Source organism: Balaenoptera acutorostrata, chromosome 3 (assembly GCF_949987535.1).
Source record: "Balaenoptera acutorostrata chromosome 3, mBalAcu1.1, whole genome shotgun sequence".
NCBI classification, from domain to species: domain Eukaryota; kingdom Metazoa; phylum Chordata; class Mammalia; order Artiodactyla; family Balaenopteridae; genus Balaenoptera; species Balaenoptera acutorostrata.
In genome coordinates, this window is record NC_080066.1 from 17,018,301 (window position 1) to 17,038,447 (window position 20,147).

At 41.3% G+C, this 20,147-nt stretch overlaps 1 protein-coding gene across 3 annotated transcripts in view; it reads right to left on the reverse strand.

Annotated features, from left to right (window-relative positions):
* Positions 1-19,903, reverse strand: part of ITGB1 (integrin subunit beta 1) — a 43,054-nt gene extending 23,151 nt beyond the window's left edge. For 2 of the 3 annotated variants that reach the window (XM_057542024.1, XM_057542023.1), the window contains exons 1-3: positions 19,434-19,589; positions 2,241-2,307; positions 13-98 (exon numbers count right to left, since the gene is read on the reverse strand). In XM_057542024.1, the coding sequence (XP_057398007.1) occupies positions 13-98; positions 2,241-2,307 (153 nt within the window). In that variant the 5' untranslated portion in view covers positions 19,434-19,589. Of the gene's footprint in view, positions 1-12; positions 99-2,240; positions 2,308-19,433; positions 19,590-19,880 lie in introns of those variants that run through there. The other variant, XM_007189850.2, reaches the window with a different exon arrangement.
* Positions 19,904-20,147: the final 244 nt, after the last annotated feature.

Below are 20,147 nucleotides of genomic sequence, written 5' to 3' on the forward strand. Positions count from 1 at the left end.
AATCTTACTTACTGAATTTGTGCACCATCCACAATTTGGCCCTGCTTGTATGCACTCTCCACATGATTTGGCATTTGCTTTTAAACATCTATTTTCATCTGTCAGGAGAAACAAAGAATAGACCACTTTACTTGAAGTTTCAAGAGAGAGAACAGTGAAAAATCTGGATCACAATGACAAATAATACAACATATACAAATGTTAAATATAAACACTATGAACCTTGTTACTAAGCTGATTCAGACCTACCCCCCAGAGAGAGGTGATTTTGGATCATCTTGGCACAGAGAACCATAAAAAGACACAGTTATCTCTCTTGTCTTCTATAGCAAAGACTAGGTACCCTTAATCTATACATTTGTCCTTTTTTTCCAAAGGCATGATTTCAGGCTCTCTCATGTTGGATGGTCATTAATTCTCAGGAGTGTTCTTACAACTGGGTAAAAGTATTATTTCTCTTCATTTAACTCATCCCGCCACACCCATACCCTACCCCCTCAAGCAGGCACTTTCATTTTCGTTTGTTAAATACTTGAAAAGTCCATATTCATCCAATCCACAACCCTTTGATTTCTCAGGTCTGTGTTCAAAGTACGCCATATAGCTCTTTAAATCCGTATAAGGATCAGCATGTCTGCCGTGTGCTAAGTACTAATATGGACTGTCTCCAATGTATGTTTTCTGATTATAAACCTAACACACGCTCATTATAAAAAATTTGGAAAACACGTAAAAGTATAAAGAACAAACTAAAAATCACTCAAAACCTGCTCACTAAGAGGTAACTACTATTAACATTTTTTGTATATTTCTTCCCAGTCTTTTTTCTAAGCAGATAAATAAAAAAATAGCAAGGAAGCAGGCATATACAGACATTATTCAAATGAAATCAAGGATATACATTTTATATACTACTTTTTATACTTAATCCAAATGTTTCATTCCAAATTCTTCAAAAACATGGCTTTAATGATTACATATTCCATTATAATAATGTATCCTATTTAATGATGGATAAATTTAGATTGTTTTTAATTGCATAGTTCACACATGCCACACGAACCCTCCACATATATACACATACATGCATATATATATGCACCCACTCTGATGACCATTCTTGTAATGTAAAACTCTGATTACTTCCTTATCACAAACTAAAAAAAAAAATACTGAAGCAAAGAGTATTAACTTTTAAAGATTCTCAATACACACTAACTTCTCTCCAGCAGTAACGTTCAAACACACACTCCCACAAGCAGTGTACACACACCATTTCACCACACCCTCAACAAGAAACACCTTTTTAATGCAAAGATTTTTTTAAATTCATTTAACAGGTATAAATAAGAACATCAAGTTAATTGTCAGTTACTGAAGGTTTCATTCTTTTTCGTATTTTTACTGGCCATTTCTTTTATAAATTTTCTGTTACATCTTTTGCAAATTTTCTATTATCATGTTCATCTGTTTTTATTGGAGCTCTACATTTGTAAGTGAAAGTAAATCCTTATTTAGTTTCTCATTTTGTCGATGGTGTTCTGACACATAGATACTTTGGTTTTTTATGTTATTGCTGGTTTTATGTAATTTAAATTTATCAATAACTTCCCTTACGGTTTCTTTCTTCATTTTTCCATGTGGTAAGTCCTTCCACCCTAATATCAAACAATTGTTCTATGCAGTGTATTTTTTGAGATTTGGAGAACAGAATTGGACATCCGTTATTCCAGATGTGGATGCACCATGGTTTATAAGAGGATTAAATATATTTTCAGTTTTATTTTTCATTTCTCTCCTATATGACGCCAACATTTTGCAAGACTTTTGATCAAAGAGCAAGAACATCTTCTGGAAAGCCAACTGTTCCTGCTTTCATTCTTTCAGATAGTAGTGGATAGTTCATAATCCACTGTTCTACACATTTACTTCGTTTCCTTCTAAAGATGTAACACGCCTTTGCTTTCTCTACGCTCACTTACACACTCTATGATATTCCCCAAAGAGCTCTGTGCAGTGCATCCTATCCCCGTTGTCACTCTGGGTGACTGGTGGAGAGCCTGAGAAAGGGCCTTGCAGGCACTGGAAGGGCCCCGCCCTCAACTCTGAGGGAGGTGAGGCCACGGCAAGGCTTTCAGAAGGAGCAAGACGACCTGATGTAGGTTTTTCCAGGCATCTAAAGTGGTCAAAAAGTGACACAAGATACTGAAGTGAAAAGACAACTATGAAACTTTTTTTACCTGTTTGGCCAAACACATAGCAAACTGAACTGATCAATCCAATCCAGAAAATCAGTTGTAAATTCATCTGAAATATAAAATGTACCATGTTACATTAAGGAAAAACAACACATAAAGCCTAATCATTCCCACTCACCTGACCGTCCGCTGATTTTATAAGCGTAATGCATCTTCTTCCCCAGCCCTTCTCCACACTCAACATCCACCTCTCCCCCCAGTACCTCACCTTCCACTCCAGAGTCCCAGAATCCACTCTTACTTTTCTCCACATCAATTATACATTAATATTTAATTAACAGTGCTCACAAAAAAAAGTGTCAAGTACTCCTGCACCTAAAAGCTATTAAGTCTTTGTCCCATGGAATCTCTATTACCTCCTGTGACTCCTAGGGGGCCAAACCGGCATATCCATATGCCTCAGTTACCTCAACACTGAACCTGTCAAAATCCCGAACCTGTCAAAATCCTGATCATGTCATCCCCTTGCTTACAGCTTTTCAATAGTTTTTATTTCTTCTAAGGCTAAGACCAACATCCTGCACAAGGCCCCAACTCAATTTTTGAGTTTGATGTCCTGTAACTATTTCTTAAGAAAATCAACTTCTGTGCATGGAATTAGTAAAATATTCAGTTCAATTTCCTACAATTTCTACATCTACAAACTACACAAAAGTGGGGGAGAGGGACATAAGAAGACCTGAAAGAGGCTTAAGTGTCTTTTAGAATCTCTAAAGAAAAATTAAGTAAGAGTCTGTCTATTAAGCAGGATACCTCAAACTCCAATCATTAGGTATGTAACTGTTTTCTGTGAAGCAAAGTTTTCACAACATTAATCTACACCTTACCAGAGTTGGTCAAAGACGGCTATAGCCACAGGTCGCTGACCCTGTCCCTGAACTACTTCTACTGCTCTTGGGCTAGCAGCCAGTCTAATATTATGCATGAACCCCTGCCCCTTCCACAAGAATGCAAAAACACCAAAAGCAGATTATAACACCCCCCCACCAAGCAAAGTTTAGCTTTACTACTTAGCAAAGAAATATAAATTAAAGCAATGTAAGGTAAACCAGCAAGCAGAAAAAAAAAAAAAAAAAGTTTTTTAACCCAACAAAACAACAGAACAAAGACTTACTGCAGATGGCTAAGAGAGACCAGAGATGGCTGTAAACCGGTATAACTTGGGGGAAAATAATTTAACAATCTCTATCAAAAAGCATTAAAACTGTTTCTACCCTCTGACTTAGTAAATGAGCTACTAGGAATTCATCCTAATAATTTAAAATATAAAGTGATACACATGCACATACACTTTCAGTATAGACTCTAGCATGTTTATAACAGACAAAAGTGCCAACGTCCCCTAGAATGATGGGGAAAGGGCTAACTGTATCAACTTGATGGACTACTAGAGTCAAAATAAAATGTAGTAACATCAGAAGGTTTATAGAATAACTTCTGGATGCAAAGAACACATTAAGATGACAGGTATGTAAAAATAACAGTATATAAACGTATAAAGTAACCAAAGAATCCTGGAGATGACAGAGTTATAAGCATAATATAAAGACAATGGGTTCATTTGTTTTTAAATTGTTTTAGTGTTTTCTTCTTTTCACTTTCTTAGTAAAAACAATTACGGCAGGGTACTGTGTGGAATTTTTTTCTTTCTTGGTGAATTTCCTTTAATAAGAAAAAAAAATTTCTTTCAAAAACCCTCATTTTCAAGGGCTTATGTTCCAGGATACAATCCCACAGCTCCAAGAATATGCTTTAAAGTTATGCTCTGAGCACCCCTGGGATACTGGGTTTCCTCTGTCAAATGCTGCTCACATTTTCTGGTTTCCCAGAGAAAAGCAGTATGAATAACTTGCACAGTCATCCACTTTGCGACCATGCTCAGAGCAGCCAGTTCTGTTATGCCACAGTTTTGCTTACGTTATTACTTGTGACTGCATCCAAAAGCCCAACAAAAGCTGCGGGTCACTGAAGTGTGAAATGCCTGACAGTTTACCTTTTAAGGCCTGACTAAAAGGTTCAACGTGTAAAAAAATCCATGCAGAGTATAATTCTAAACAATTCAAATAATGTTATCAATTCCAAAGCTATGATTAAAAGGACCTGGAACAGTAAGACGCCCGAAGAAATGCATGACTGTGATGAATGGAGCATCTGGGCAGTTTCTATACAAAGAGAACAGAACAAATATTTGTTCCATATATGGACTCTGATACATGTGTCTTCAGGATACAACTCAGGTCACCTTAAGGACCACTAGACTACCTTGGGGAACCTTTAAAAGTTACACAACTCAGAGAAGCACCACTAAGATAAAGTTGTTTGGTAGCAGAAAAAGTTTCCTAACATTCTTAGGTCCCGTAGCTTTAAAATACTACTTTAATGCCATTTTTCTTTTCCTTCTATAAACCTTGATGCACCAAAGATCGGCCTCCTGAGGAAGCAGGCAGCACAAGGGCTGTAGAGCCACCGAAAGGACCAGGGTGGAGGGCAGCCCGAGGCCAGCAGCAGCCCCGCCAGGGCGGTGGCCAGGCCTGCAAAGGCCAGGCTTTCTCCCCGGGAAGCAGGGAAGCCCTAGGAGACAGAAGACGGCGGCGATTAGGGATGAAGGAAAGCCATGAGGACGACCAGGCGGAGACAAGAGCAGTGAGGGGCGGCCCTGAGGAGAGCAGGCAGCAAAGAGGCGGTGGGGCGAAGGGGGCAGGGAGGAAGGGTGGCACCCCAAGAGCCCCTGAGACTTCAAGACACTGGTCAGTGTGTGGTCCAGGGAGAACCCCAGGCCTGAAAACCCCTATCCTGGGAGTGGGGCCTATACCCCAGGTGACTCTCAGCCGAGAAAGGTGCCCCGAGGAGTGTCCCCGCGAGAGCACTCCACACAGGACAGCTCCTGAGGAGAGGCCACCAGGAGAGATGCCTTCAGGTCCCGTCCTCATCCTAACTTGCACTGTCTTCATGATCAAAGGTCTAGAGATAGTTGTCTACCTGGGTCTCCGTCTCCCTCCTCCACCTGTGTAACTGGGTGTCTGCTTCCCACCGTGCATGTGAAACTGCTCTTGAAAAAGAAAACTTCCCAGGCCTATCCTACTCTCTGCATCCATTCATCCATTCATTCAAAACTTTAGTGCCTGCCTACAATACGTACCTGGGGACGGACCTCAGTTTACCACCCAACGAATTTACACAGCAACACTCACTAAACCTCACTGTTCTTTATTAACACACTCTATTCCCGCGAACTTTACTGGCTTCTCCCCTACCTTCTGGACATTCTTCCTCGGCCAACTCTGTCAGGCCCTGTGCCCTACTGGAGATACAAAGATCGCTGTCTCAAGGAATTTTCAGTTCAAAGACAAAAAATACAAATAATTACAATGTGATATGGTGGTTTCTATAATGAAGATAAGGACAAAGTGCACTGAGGATGCCAAAATCTGCTGGGGCAAGTTCAGAAGCTTCATGGTGGCTCAAACCGCAGCCTCACAGGAAACGGGTAGGCACTGGAGAGAAACACCCCAGGCAAAAGGTCTGCACGTGCAAGGCCACGGAGTCCTGAGAAGAACTGTAGTAACTTCTTTCCAATCTTATCACTAAACATACATGTTTGGATGACTTCTCTCTCTCCCCCCAAACTGGAATTGACTTGCTCTAGCTTTACAGAAAAAAGACTAGAAAAAATGTATTTATACGTTATTTGTAGTTAAATCTGGTCAGTGGGATGAGTGATTATTTTATCCCTGTAATTTTCTACAGTAAGTATAAATTATGTTAAAATCTTAAAATATCATAAAGGCCAAAAAGAATCTTAAAGTACTTGGGTATTTCTGAGACTTAAATTATAAGCTGGAAATAACAGAAACCGATACCAGCAAGGCAGGAGGTTACAGTCAGGTTACAGAGAGCCTTAAATGCCATTCACGTTAAGAGTTTATACTCTAGTCTACATGTAGCAAGGAAGCGGGAAAAAATGGCACAGGGCAGTAACATGACAACATGTAAGTGGCAGAAAATCAGTGGGGTAGAGGATGAATGGCAAGACAGGAGCTACTGGACAGGTACAGAACTTCCTGCTGAGGTTTCAGAGTAACAATGGACAAGACAAATCAGAGATTAGGAGGGATCTGAGTGTTGCTTAGATAAGGAAGATGGTTGCTTAGATAAGAAGGGTGAGAGAAGGGAATCATCACTTTCAAATGAAGAAGACAGAAGGAGAACGGAGTTAGGGGAGAAAATACTGATTTTGATTTAGAAATATGGAATGTGAAAGGCCTGTGTGAAATCTAGGAAAGATACAAACTGGGAAATTAAGACCTATGGGCCTAGCTTTCAGGAATTCAGGGTTAGAGATACATACCCAAGAGTTGTGGATGGCAATGAAATTATGAAGATGGTTGAGACTGTGAAGAAAAGAATACTAAGGAAGAGAGGAGAGCTGCAGGCAGACACGAAGAGAGTGACGCAGCCAGGCCCCCCTGGAGCAAAGAGGTGTGGAGCACAAGGGGCATATTCCCCTGAATAGAGGTGCAGCATCTTGCTCTAAGTCAGGGCAGGGGGTAAAAAGCGGAGCGAGTTCACGCATGACAGCTCACGTTTTTTCCGGAAATAGGAAGCAAGGACAAGTGCTGGGAGAAAAGGGGAGTGGGGAGTTGGGAGATTGAAGAAAATCAAGAAGATGCAACAGGATTATAGAGCAATGATGAGGGCCCAGCAGGTACCGGACACCCTAATCTATAAAGACGCATTTCTCACACTCACCTCACCTGAAACTACCTGTTAAGCGTCTGCCCTGACATGTTCTAAGCTCCAAGAACACAGGACCCAGAAGTACTTGGCATAAAATCAATGCTCAAAAACTTTTGCTGAAATATGTTAAACTGTATGACATTTTTCTTGGACATTATTTAGAAGCCCAGGAAAGAAGAGTTTCTCAGAATTAGTTACTATGCAGACCCTCTTTAAATAGCAAACAGTTACTGTAGATACCCTAGGGATAACAATCTTCAGTTCACTTAAGTATACGCAAGCCAACTTACAGCTAGATGTAAAATGCCTCATGCTCCAGGCTCTTGTACATTACGAACCACAATTCATTTACACATACAAACACAAACATAGGCACTGAAATAACATATATATATATATATATATATATATATATATATATATATATATATATATACACTCAGTTATAAGGTGGTCAACCAGATAATCCACATACTGGTTGTTTATTATTATAATTATTTGCACAAAAGCCCAAAATTTTTAGAAATTCTTGTAAAAACACTCAAATCGCTGAGACTACCTCCCATGGGTCCTTAAGCTCCAATTTGAAACTGCTGAATTAATTCCATTGTTTACAGAGCAAGTGCAGGAGGAGGAAGGGGTCAAAGCAGTGGCAGTGCTGACAAAACATCAACGAAGAGAAGAGGTCAAAGTCAAAGGCCTAGAGATTAGGGTGCAGATGACAGAAAGGGGCTAAAGAGCCAGGGGTAACATTTCAGGGGCAGGCAGTGTTGGGTAAAAGGTCTAGGTTAGGAGACAGCTATGGGAACTGGTTTAGCTGGGATCTGTTCCCAAAGCAGAGCCTGAGATAAAAGCATGTGTGCTATCAGCTCACTTGGAAGGTGACCTGGGAACCAGAGAGGTGCTGAAGAGAGCAAACCAAGAAGAGAAAAGGCCGGGGCGCTTTAGCTACCACAATGGGTGCCTGGGGGCTTGGTCTTACTGAGAAGTTCTGAGAAGTGTATACAGTTCACCCCCTGAGAATCCATAGGTTCCACTGGCGGATTCAACCAATGACAGATGGAAAAAAATTTTTTTTTAATTCCAGAAAGTTCCAAAAAGCAAAACTTGAATGTGCCCTGCACAGGCAACTATTTACATAGTATCTACATTTTATTAGGTATTATAAGTCATCTAGAGGTGATTTAAAGCATATGTGAGGAAGTGCATAGGTTACATGCAAATACTACACCATCGTGTAGAAGAGACCTGAGCCTCTGCGGATTTGGTCGGGGGTGGGGCAGATGGGGCGTGTCCTGGAACCAGTCCCCCTAGAATACCAGGGACAACTGCAGAAAGTGTGTCCAGAGGAGGACCACCGTGAAGACACACATCTGTCAGCTCGAGTCCCCACAGGGAGAAGTTTGCCCCAAGGGCGTGAACTGCACCACACTTCCAAGAACAACAGTGTAGCAGCCCAGAAGGCTGCTGGCAGCTTCTCATCCTAGGGACAGACAGGGCTTGCTGGAGAAGCCCCAGGGGTTGAAAAGACAGAAGCACCTGAGGCGAGATGCAGTCAGCCAGAGTTGAGTCACAGAACCGCTCTGAGCAGCAGCGGCCAGACCCAGAGGCGGCCAGGAGGAAGTGAGGAGGGCAGAAGAGGTTCCTAGTCCAGCGCTCAAAGCCACGGGAGTTGAAAGAGCAAGTGTTAGACCAGAATGTGAGAAGTATCACCTGCATGAACTCCTGAGAGCCTCAATGATGGCAAGAACTGGGGAGGGGATTTAAGCCGGGTGATTCACATACAGACATATACATATATTAAGACAAACACAAACAACCTCTGTTTAAAAGATTTAGTATTTAAGATGTATGTAACTCTTCCCCATCTACTACAGATGTGTAGTAAGGCTGACCTGCCTTATGAACTGTCATCTTGTAGACGTCAATTCTCCATGTCCTCTGTACCTAGCACAGTATCTTAATATTTAATAAATAAAGAATCTAAAGATAACTGCAGATATTCTGAGGTAAAAAAAAAAAAAAAAAAGTAAGCTTAACGAGGGCAAGCAGAGTGCCGTGCTGTGCCCACCACTGTTCGCTAAGGCGTAGCAGAGTTCAGAGTGTGGACTGTGGAGCCAGATGCCTGGACTGAAACCTCTGATCAACCCCTAACGAGGTAGGTGATACTGGAGAGTTATTTAATCTATGCCTCGGTTTCTTCATCTTTAAAATGGGCAAGGTAGTTCCTACCTTATAGGGGTTATGTGAAGTTTAAATGAGTTGTAAATATAAAGCATTTAAAACAGCATCTGGCACATTGTAAGCACTACCTAGATGGTACTTGTTATCATTATTACTACACATTACAGCTGGAGCTCAACAACTTGATTCAATAAAGAAGTAACTATGTTTTAAAAAGGAACAAAATTGGGTCATTTGTAGAGACATGGATGGACCTAGAGACTGTCATACAGAGTGAAGTAAGTCAGAAAGAGAAAAACAAAGAGCGTATATTAATGCACATATGTAGAATCTAGAAAAATGGTACAGATGAACCTGTGTGCAAGGCAGAAATAGACACACAGACGTAGAGAACAAACGTGTGGACACCAAGTGGGGAAAGGGGGGGTGGGATGGATTGGGAGATTGGGATTGATATATATACACTAACTAATATGTATAAAATAGATAACTAACAGGAACCTGCTGTACAGCGCAGGGAACTCCACTTCGCTGTACAGTAGAAACTAACACAACACTGTGAAACAGCTATACCCCAATTAAAAAAAAAAAAAAGTAACCATGTTTGAATGTTTTGCTTTTTTTTTCCATCATAATTATAACCAAAAACTCTGAATTGACCCATGTTAGGTGAAACACAAGGTATGGAAGAAAGGATAAAGTGTAAGGGTTAGAAAGAACACAACTGCGAACAATAGATTAAGGTTGATTTTTATAGCCACTCAAATATTATTTTGATATGACATCAAAACCTTATATTGTATATAATAAGATTTAATCAGATGCTAATTATTATATTAATTAGATACTAATTATTATGTTAAGTATAATTAGATAATTATTTTAGGTTCCACATTTAAGTAGGATTATTCTACTTTCTAACAATTATATTTAGAACAAATTGCATGTAAAACAATAAAAGAAGCAAAACCTCAGTGCTTTTTATTACTACATTAGATAAAGCACAGATATTTCTGAATGTTAGTATCACGAATCACCTTAAAAAAAGATCAGGGTGGAGGATAACATACCTAATACAAATAGAAATAGGGAAGAATGACTTGAGGCTTCTTCTGTCATGGGGAAGCAAATCTAGGAGAGGCTAAAAGAAAGAAGGAAACTGCCCTGAAAAGATATAGGAGAAACTTGGATCAGAAGCTTGTACCAGTTTGGTTCACTGAGGGACTGCTGCCCGCTGAGGACTACTTAAACAGGAGATCTGCTCATTCAGAAGAGGCCGGATGAGGCGCACCAGGCGCAAACAAGAGTAATACAGTAACTGAGGTTTTGATGATTTAAGGTAATTTGTAACAGAAAGTTATCTTACTTTTATTCCGACACCTTCAAATGACTATAATGATGACAATAATAAAAATAATAACAGCTAACTATCTTCTCTAAGTAGCTCTACAAGGTTGGGAATGATATTACCTTTGTTTTATATATGAGGAAACCAAACCACAGAGAGGTTAAATAACTTCTCCAAAGTTGCACAGGTAGAACTGAAACCAGACCATCTGAATTCTGAAGCTATGACCTGACTTTGGGCTCCATTAAACTACAATTTTTTGAAGGCCTACTCAGTCACTATTTTAAAGATAAAAGAACATCCTTCTACTGTTAGAAATGACTCAGAGCACAGAAATGGAGAGGACTTAAAATGTCCTGTGAGTTTATTTCTTAGTCCTTCAAAGTGACTGGAGGCCAACAAAAGTATTTTAATTGTCAAATTTCATGAGTATACCACCCACAAGTTATGGTCTCATTCCTACAAAAGCATTTCATCCTAATATCATTTCTTACTATGCTTAATTTTATCTAAAGGGTCATAATTCATCCCTTGAACAGTAAATAATGTCAAACACCTCCCCGAAACAATCTCCTTTTAGTGGTTAACAACCTCAAATATGTGCAATTGTTCCCCTTGTCAAAAACTGTACATAATTATTTTTATCTCCACTGTAAGCTCATCTTTATTCACCAAGGTTAAATGTGGTTTTATGAGCTGTTCAAACTTTTAAATACACACTTATTACCTATTAATGTTTTTAACAATGTGACAAATCACTCATTTGGCATTTCTTTTTACATTTGCAGATAAAATCTTCAGAAATTTTATAAGTACTTTATTTGTAGAAATTAAACAATTACACTTGAGAGAAAAATTACTTTTAAAAAAATGTGGTGAGTTACATTTACTTCAAGTTTTAAAATTAGGTGCCCAGAAGCCAACTATGCCCAAAAGGTCATAGTACAAAAGGAAGTCATCCATAAAAGATTTATTCCTACAAAATCTTTGCACAAGAACACATTTTTACTCAATACAACTACTTAAATTCAAGTCAATAAATACCTATTGCATAGCTACCATGTACCAGACACACAGATGACAAAGCTGGGAACCCAGGAGTATTCGAAAGCCCAAGCTTTCAATATAAGTAGGTTTCTAATAAGAAAGGTTAAGGGTTCTCACCAGTCAAATACTCTCTTCCAGAGAACAGAATATGCTTCCTTTTTTATATCCTAACATTTTAAATCCTTTCACCTTACTGGTGAAAAAGATTCAGATACCTATACTGAGATATATTATAAGCCTCTCCTAAAAATATAATAAGGTTGGATTCATCTCAAGTCTGTACCACCATCACTATTTTCTGTATCTGCTTTTAAAAGGAAGAAAATAAATAGTCCAAATAATAGATTAATATCTACAAATCAACACAGTCCAGAAAAGGAACACAGAGCCAAGCTGAAAGCCTCAGGGAATTACCGTGCAGTTCATTCTGCTTCTCCCCACACAGAGCAAGCAGATGGGAGAATGTAAACGGAAGGAACTCTGGGAGCCTGCTCTTCTCTGTGCCATCAAATTTGAGAGTGAGAGCTTGGGGATGAATTCCTCCAGGGCAAGAGCACCTTTTCCCCTTGCAGGAAGAACAATTAAAACTAAACATTTTTCCCCTCACTCTGGCAGGAAGAGGTGCGTGGTAGTGACCATGGAGGTGCTTATGGCCCAAGTAATAAGCTAGAATTAATGATTAACAAAACTTAGCAGAAAAGATGAAAGGGGGAAAAGAGAGGGAACAGGAAAGAGAGGAGGTTGAGTACTCCAAGGCAAAGACACAACACCCCCTTTGAAGTCCTTTTCCACCCACTGTGGTCGATAAATAGTAGTCTGAAGTAGAAAACTTTCTAAAATTCACTACTCCCACCCAGAAGAAAAAAAAGCTTTTTTTGAGCACTGACCCCTTCTTGCCCAAAGGTAGTAACAGCCTGAGTTGAGTTCCAACAACAAAGGTTCAACTGCTCCAAAGCTACAGGCTTACAAAAAAATTTGAAACCTGAGAACAGGGCTAATATTTTAATTACAGAGTAACGGACAGAACAAAATTCATCATTAGTGACTACTCTACCCACCTTCTCCAGGAAAATGAGAACATGGAAGATCAATCATCACCACCCACCACACACTGCAACGGAAAGATAAAGAATGGACATACTTCTAGTGGGCAAATAAAAAGCCTCAAAGATAAAGAAGCTGGAAGTGGGTAGAAATAAGGGCACGGAACTGAACATCTAAGAAAAATTTCTACAGCAGAAAAAGTGGAAAGAAAATGAAGAATCTGCTCTGAAAAAAAAAGGAGAATGAACTCATTATGCTCTTCAAGGAATTTAGAAAATCTCAAATAGATTTAATAGCAATCAGAAACAGTAAAACCACAAAACTAGAGGAAAAGTATAAATTTAAGTTGAAATCCTCTACAGAACTCAGACACGTGAGGAACAGAATCAACATGACAGGAAGAGCAGGCTTGACCACAGGGAATTCAAAATAAGTCAAGGCAATTAGAAACATTATGATACAGCTAATAGTGATCCAATAAGTAGATAACTGGTATACCACCACCACCACCTCCCCTATCAAAAAGGTTATAGCCTTTACATGAGGACAAAAAAAAAATGAATTAAGCATTAAATTCCAAAAACTGGTGAAGGGGCACAAAATAAACTCAAAGACTGCAAAAGGACTTAAAATACAAGCAAAAAATAAACACTTTAAACAAAGCTATTAAGGCATAATATTAAGGGCTGATCCAAAATGAGCATGAAAAGTTGCCTGAACTTAATTCTTCCGAGATCCTCCTTCCACTCAACAGATATTACTCAGCAATTGATACACTTCAAACCAGACTAGTGAGCTGTTCCTTCTTTACACTTGGCTATGTCTATAGATTTTGCCTTTCCCTGTGAAGGGAAAAGAAGCGTAAGTTAGCAACTGCTTTGGTTGAGAAATTTTACTTTGGGGCAAGTTTACAAAGGTAACTATGAATGGAGCTAGCAAAAAAAAGTTTACCAACTTAATTAATGGTATCAAAAAGCACTTAAAAGCAAAATTTGTTCCACATAATTTCAATTAAGGAGAATTGTAAGTTATGTTCCCTTGTGTAATTTTATCTACTTTTTAGGTAGATCACTCCAAAATTCTTACTTGATCCAAACTTTAATAAATTTTAACCATATCTTTTGTCACATCTCTTCTCTGCCCTGTACTGGATTGAAACAAACATAGTGCTGAATATATTTTAAATACATACATATATATATAGATAGAGAGAGAGAGAGAGAGAGAGAGAATGTTTTAAAGCCTAACTAAATATAGGTAGAAATCAATTAATTTCTCACTTTCCTCAGCACTAAGATGGGAATAATGTCTACCTTAGAACTACTGCAAGGATAAAATATTACCATGAATGTAACACAAATATCTTTACAGTGACCTACAGATTACAGCTTGATTACTGCTTCAACTTATTCACTGACTTCTAAACATAAGAACCTGAGTGACTACATAATTAATGGTTTGAAATCTTTTTAAACCATGCTTCTTTAGTAAGCACAAATCCACTCCCTATTGTGTTCCTGTTGTGCTTTCCTAAAATAACATAATACTAAATGCAACTTTTAAAACTACAATCTCTACCTCCAACAATCAGATATGACCCACCATCACGCCTTCTAAGAAGCAGAAAAATTACTATCTGAAATAAATAATGAACTATAAAATATTGGAGAAGTAATTGCTCCTAATTTCACAAAGACTATGAAAGCTTAAGTTATTTACAGATTCATTCAATAAACATTTATACATGGAAATGTGACCTCCATACATCAAATGGTACACAATTAATTTTTCATGTAAATGCTTTCCTCATCACTCCACTGAAACTACATTCCCTACAACAAAATAAAATATTAATTTTTCTTCTACCTTTCTGAAATTTTTTTGGCCTTCATTGGCTCTTAATCTCTTCACCAACCACCATAAGCAAATTAACTACTCCTTTTTTTGTCCCAAAAGATATTCTTGATAGTGTCTAGCACAGTAAATGACAAACCTTCAGTGACGCTCAGTAACACAGTGTTGTTTTAATTCAAATTTCTATTATAACTAATTGTAATCATGTCTGTGAACCACACCAGACTAGAGCTGGAGGGCAAGAATCCAGGCCTTCATTTTATACAGCCTTCATTTTATATATATATATTTATACTATAAATGCATATATACTTATATATGTATGATTATATATCAAAGCAGTCAAACAATATTTATTTTCTAAATTAGACTGTATTCTCCCTTCTAACTACACTGTCTTTTGTCTTTTCCTCAAAATCTATTAGAGAATATTACCTGGTACAGTACCTTGTGTAAAACATTCTTTGGTATTTGCTATGTTTCCCTAGATTGAACATAACTTGTCCCAACTAGATAGTATCCTCAACAGCAAGGTGCACGTCAACTTCTTGATCTACATCCACTCAGCACTGCACTGCTCAGGGAAGTGGCACTCAGTACACTGATGGATTAAAATGTCATGGACGGGACTTCCCTGATGGCACAGTGGTTAAGAATCCATCTGCCAATGCAGGGGACACGGGTTCGAGCCCTGGTCTGGGAAGATCCCACATGCAATGCAGCAACTAAGCCCGTGCGCCACAACTACTGAGCCTGCACTCTAGAGCCCGCGAGCCACAACTACTGAGCCCGCGCTCCGCAACAAGAGAAGCCACCACGGTGAGAAGCCCGCGCACTGTAACGAAGAGTAGCCCTAGCTCGCTGCAACTAGGGAAAGCCTGCGCGCAGCAACGAAGACCCAGCGCAGCCAAAAATAAACAAATAAATTTATTTAAAAAAAAAAAAAAAAAAAAAAGGCACGGACAACAGAGCTCCATCCAGACAGAGAGCTAACAGTAACCCACCTGGCTCGCCAGCACTGGCGGCCTTCTCAAAGCCACGACTTGGCACAGCACCTATCCTCTGGGGTGAGGGCAGGAGAGGATGGCTGCGCATGGGAGAGGGAAGACCTGCACTCCGCAGGGCCAGGTCATGCGACAGCTGGCCTTCAGCTCTTCGGTGACGGAGAGAGAGAAACCAAAAGACCACTTTATGGTGCAGATGCAGAAACCAAAGCCCTTTCCAGGTGAGGTGTTCCAACAATTGTCCCAGAGAAGTTCAGGCCCAGCCTGCCCAAAACCCAAGTTCCCCAATCAAGAAGCCTTTGCTACATCCAACTGCTTACCTAATGATGCTTCTCTCTTCACCTCAAACATGCCCATCACAGGAAATCCCTGAAAATATCCAGGTCACTCACTTAGCTATCATAGGAAGGAATCAGAAATTCAAACAAATTGGGGAAGGAAAATGCTTTTCTAGATTCCTTTTCCTCCACCCGGCCCTTGACTGTGAAAGTGTTCCCAGGGCCTCTCCGCGGCCCCTTTACACTCTACACGCTCTCCAGTATTTTCATCTGCAGCCTAGAGCGTCAACTAGAACTTACAGATTAGGAATTCCCCAATCTCAGTCTCCCAGCCCGACTGCTGGTTTTGAGCTCGCAATGGGCATGTTGCACTACACCCCAGCTGTCTCAGTAGGATGAGTTCAGCACTCCCCTCCCTCCAGGCAACCAGCACCACCCCCTGCTGGTCACGCTGCCTGCCTCGGCTGAGTGCACCTCTTAAGCAGAGACGTGGGCCACTTCAGTTCCTTTCTCCTCTCTTACCTCAGACGCCAGGTCTGACCCGTCCTCCCTCCGAAATAAGTAGTCCTTGTAGCCCCACCCAAGGCATCCCCACACCAAGGATCTCCCAAGCTTTTTAATACTCACCTTTATTATTAAAAAAAAACCCTGAGCATACATGTACTCCAAAATATGTATTTACTTATAAATTAAAATACATGTACTTCTACAGCAATACAGTAGATATTATAAACCATAATAAAAATTTAAACTTTAAAATATGAGATTAAAAATATATATAAAATTAAGTCTGATATTTTCTTCCTACACTCCAGTGAGTTATTTTATACATCCCTGGGGTCCAGGAAACTGTACTTTGGAGACTGTTTACTGAGATTAGTCCTATAATTGTGTGTTTACACATGTACGTACTATGTATATTTGAAGCAGTTTTTCACTCACATACACACATTTCATGATGAGATGATATACACACGCTTTAGCATACTGCTAAATACAGCTAACCTTAACCTTATCTTCCAAAGCCACAAACCAAAAACAAAGCTTAGAGGTTTTTTAAAAAAATTATTTTATAAATAAAACTTAACTCTGTAAAAGTCTCATCACTAGCCATCTTTAAAAAGATGAGAAATTTACAAAGTATAGTTCAGCTCCTTTTGCGTACAGCTCCTGAACAAGAGATACCACATTTTTTTCACCCATCTACTGACATATTCGAAGGCTGCTAATGTTCTGGGGGTTTCATGGACTGCACCTCCTGTAACCTAGATACATACAATTTTTTTGAGTTTTCTACAGCTATAGATACTGCTATCATTTCAGGGTTCTGAAGACTAATGTACTCTTCCCTACTCATACTCCTATAAGCCCACCCTCCGGACCCCGACTCCCACCTCTGCAATAGCAATATAAAAGGACAAAAATCCCACAACATATAACCAGTCAGAATAGACCTGCTAACACAACAAAAGATATTTACATATTTGCACAATATGATCTTCTAGAATTCTACGGACAACCTGACAGACCCTAACTCTCCATGCAGAGTGGGGAAATCAGTCCACATGAATCCTCTCAGATACTAATTCAGCTTGTTACACGTTCAGAAATGTCAATTCTCAGAACTCCAAAGTTCTGAAACTTTTACCAGCAGAGTAGTTAAGAACAAACCAGTGCACTTACAAAATGATTTAAAAAAATATATATTTTCTTCAGATAGAATATTATATTACCCCGACACTGTAAGCCACAATTTATTTGGCAAGAAGCCAAGCAATTAAGCGGCAAGCATTCCATGAAAACCAGCACCACCTGAAACTGTTAATTTTCCCTATTTTATAAAGTAACCAGATGGCCCCAGTTTCTCCAGGATTTAGGGATTTATTGACCCCAATATAGAACTACATGGTCATTCAGTGATGCTAATTTGGGGCAGCTCTTAATTATACTGACCAGAAAGTTGAGGAGAAAGCCACCTAAATCCAGTGATTTTTCAATATTGCTGATTCTATACTTTGCACACACAGAATATTGAGAAAATAATCTTAATAGAGAACTTAACATTCTTTTAAAAAGAATCGACATTACAAAAACTTAAAATTTTAGGTCTGTGAAGTCAACATACATGACTTAATTTGGAGTTTCTTTGCTTTCTATTCACAGGAGTAAAGTATTAACCACATCCCGTCTTCTTAACTAGGGAATGAATTTTAGGGTGAGTAAAATGGCTTTCTCCTCAAACGCCTGTAACCAAAATATTGATTTGTTTCATGTGTTTTCTATTTATCAGTTAATCATCTTCAGTCCCTCATTTATTATTAATCAATGAACTAACATTATTTTCAAATAGAACATTTTAGTGGGACTCTTTAAGTAAGCCGTGACCCCGTGGGCCTAGATGTCCACAAATCTAGAATAGGTAACTTGCAACTAAAATCCCTTAATCATTTCTAAAGTGGTCTATTACACAACCTACTGTAAAGGCTGAATGTAGTTTAAGAAATATGCCTAATCAAAATTCAATTAGCATTTGTTATTTTTGTACAATCAAAATAACAATAAAAAATAATCCAGTAATTCTACCCACCTATTTCTGTGGAACGCAGATCCAAAGAAACCTTACTAATAACATTACCAATCACATGCTGAGACTTTCTAAAAAAATCTTTTTAATACACCAAGAAGGAAAGAAAAAGAGTTAATATTTATTGAGCAACTACTCTAGGTGTCTTCCATTTTACATTTGCTTTTCACTACACCGTACTTTTGCAAAGTTACTTGTGGTTCAAACATCGGTTGCTAGACCCCATGGGTTGTCGTCATACAGCTGCATGACCACCTACGCTCCCTGTGCCTCAGTTTCTTCACTTGTGAAATAGGGATAAAAACGGCACCTACCTCGTTGGACCGGTTCCGGGATTAAATGAGAAAATAAAAAAGTGCGTAGAGCTAAGCTTGGCCCTTACTGTCGTTATTATAACAATTACTAGTTTTATTATTAGTGTAGGTATTTTTCCCATTTTACAGATGGGGAATTGGAACCTTAAAAAGCGTAATTTACTAGCGCTAGGTTTTGACTCAAAAGCACAAATCTGATGAAACAAAAATTGCTCAGGCATTAAATACTGGCATTCTTAAAAATACAACTTGTTCCGAAGCATAAGGAACGGCACGAATCAGGCACAGGGCGGGCATTAGCCCTGGACACCGCCGCGGCGTCTACACCCAGCATTAGGGGAAAGGGCCCACAGGACGCGCCGACCCCGCGCCCCGTTTCCCGGCGGCTCAGCGACGCCCCAAGCTCAAGACTGGAGCCGAGGGTGAGTGGTCCCCGCGCGGAGGCCCGGCAGCCGGCGGCTCGGGGCAGCCGGGGTCGAGGCCGCTCCCCGGACGCCGGCCTGCGGAGGCCCGTCCGCGCCTAGCCCGCGGGGTCGTGCCCACGGCCGGCGTCCGAGCGGGGGGTCCCGGCCCCGGGCCTCCGCGACCGCGGCTCGGCGGGGCAGCGCCCGGGCAGGCCAGCGCCCTCCGACGCCCCCCGGCCGGGAAGGTCCGGGAGCGGGCGCGGCCCGACTTCCTCCCCCGCCCGACGACTGGAATCCGCCCCGAGGCCGCGGCCCCCACGCCTGCCCCGCGGCCCTGGCCCGGCCGCGCACCGAGCACGCCGCCCGCCCGGGCCCACCTTCTCCCGCGGCGTCCGGCCCCCGCGGTCGGCTCGGCCTGTGCTCCGCGGCTGCCGCTCGGCCTGTCCCCAGGGCTGGCTTGGCCTCCCGGGCTCGGGATCGGGCGCGGCGGCGGCGGCTCCGCCTCCTCCTCTCGGGCGGGAGGCGGAGACTCAGCGGCGTGGGGCCGCCTCCCGGCAGGAAACGACCCCCGCGGCACCGCCTCCCAGGCGCGGCGATCCCGCTCCTCAGGCCGCCGCTGCCGCCCTCTCCCTCCGGAAGCGCATTCCTCCCGGGCCGCGTCAGCCGCGCCCGTTGGGGGAGGGGCGGTGCGGCCCCGGGGGAGGGGCGGGGGCCCCCCGGGACAAAGGAGCGGCCGGGTCGGGCGACAGACTCCGCCGCGGCATTCGCGGTGCCTCAGTTTCCTCTGCTGCCGGGAGAGGGAGGGTTTGCGCGGCCCTGCGCACCTTAATATCCTCCCGTGAGGGAATTCCGGAGCCTCCTTCTCGGCCTGTCTTAGGTGCTGCTTCCCCAAAGCCGCACGTGTGTCCGGTCCGCGGTCCGTCCGGCTGGCCCAGGACTGCCCGGTTTTGAACCCTGGAAGCCCTGCCTCCGGGGAGCCGCCTCAGTCCCCGACAAATCGAGACACTTAGTCACTCACCTTGCAAGGCTTCGTGGGACCAAAAACGTTTCCCTTTTGGAAGGGAAGTGGCTAAAGCCGGTATTATTTTTCT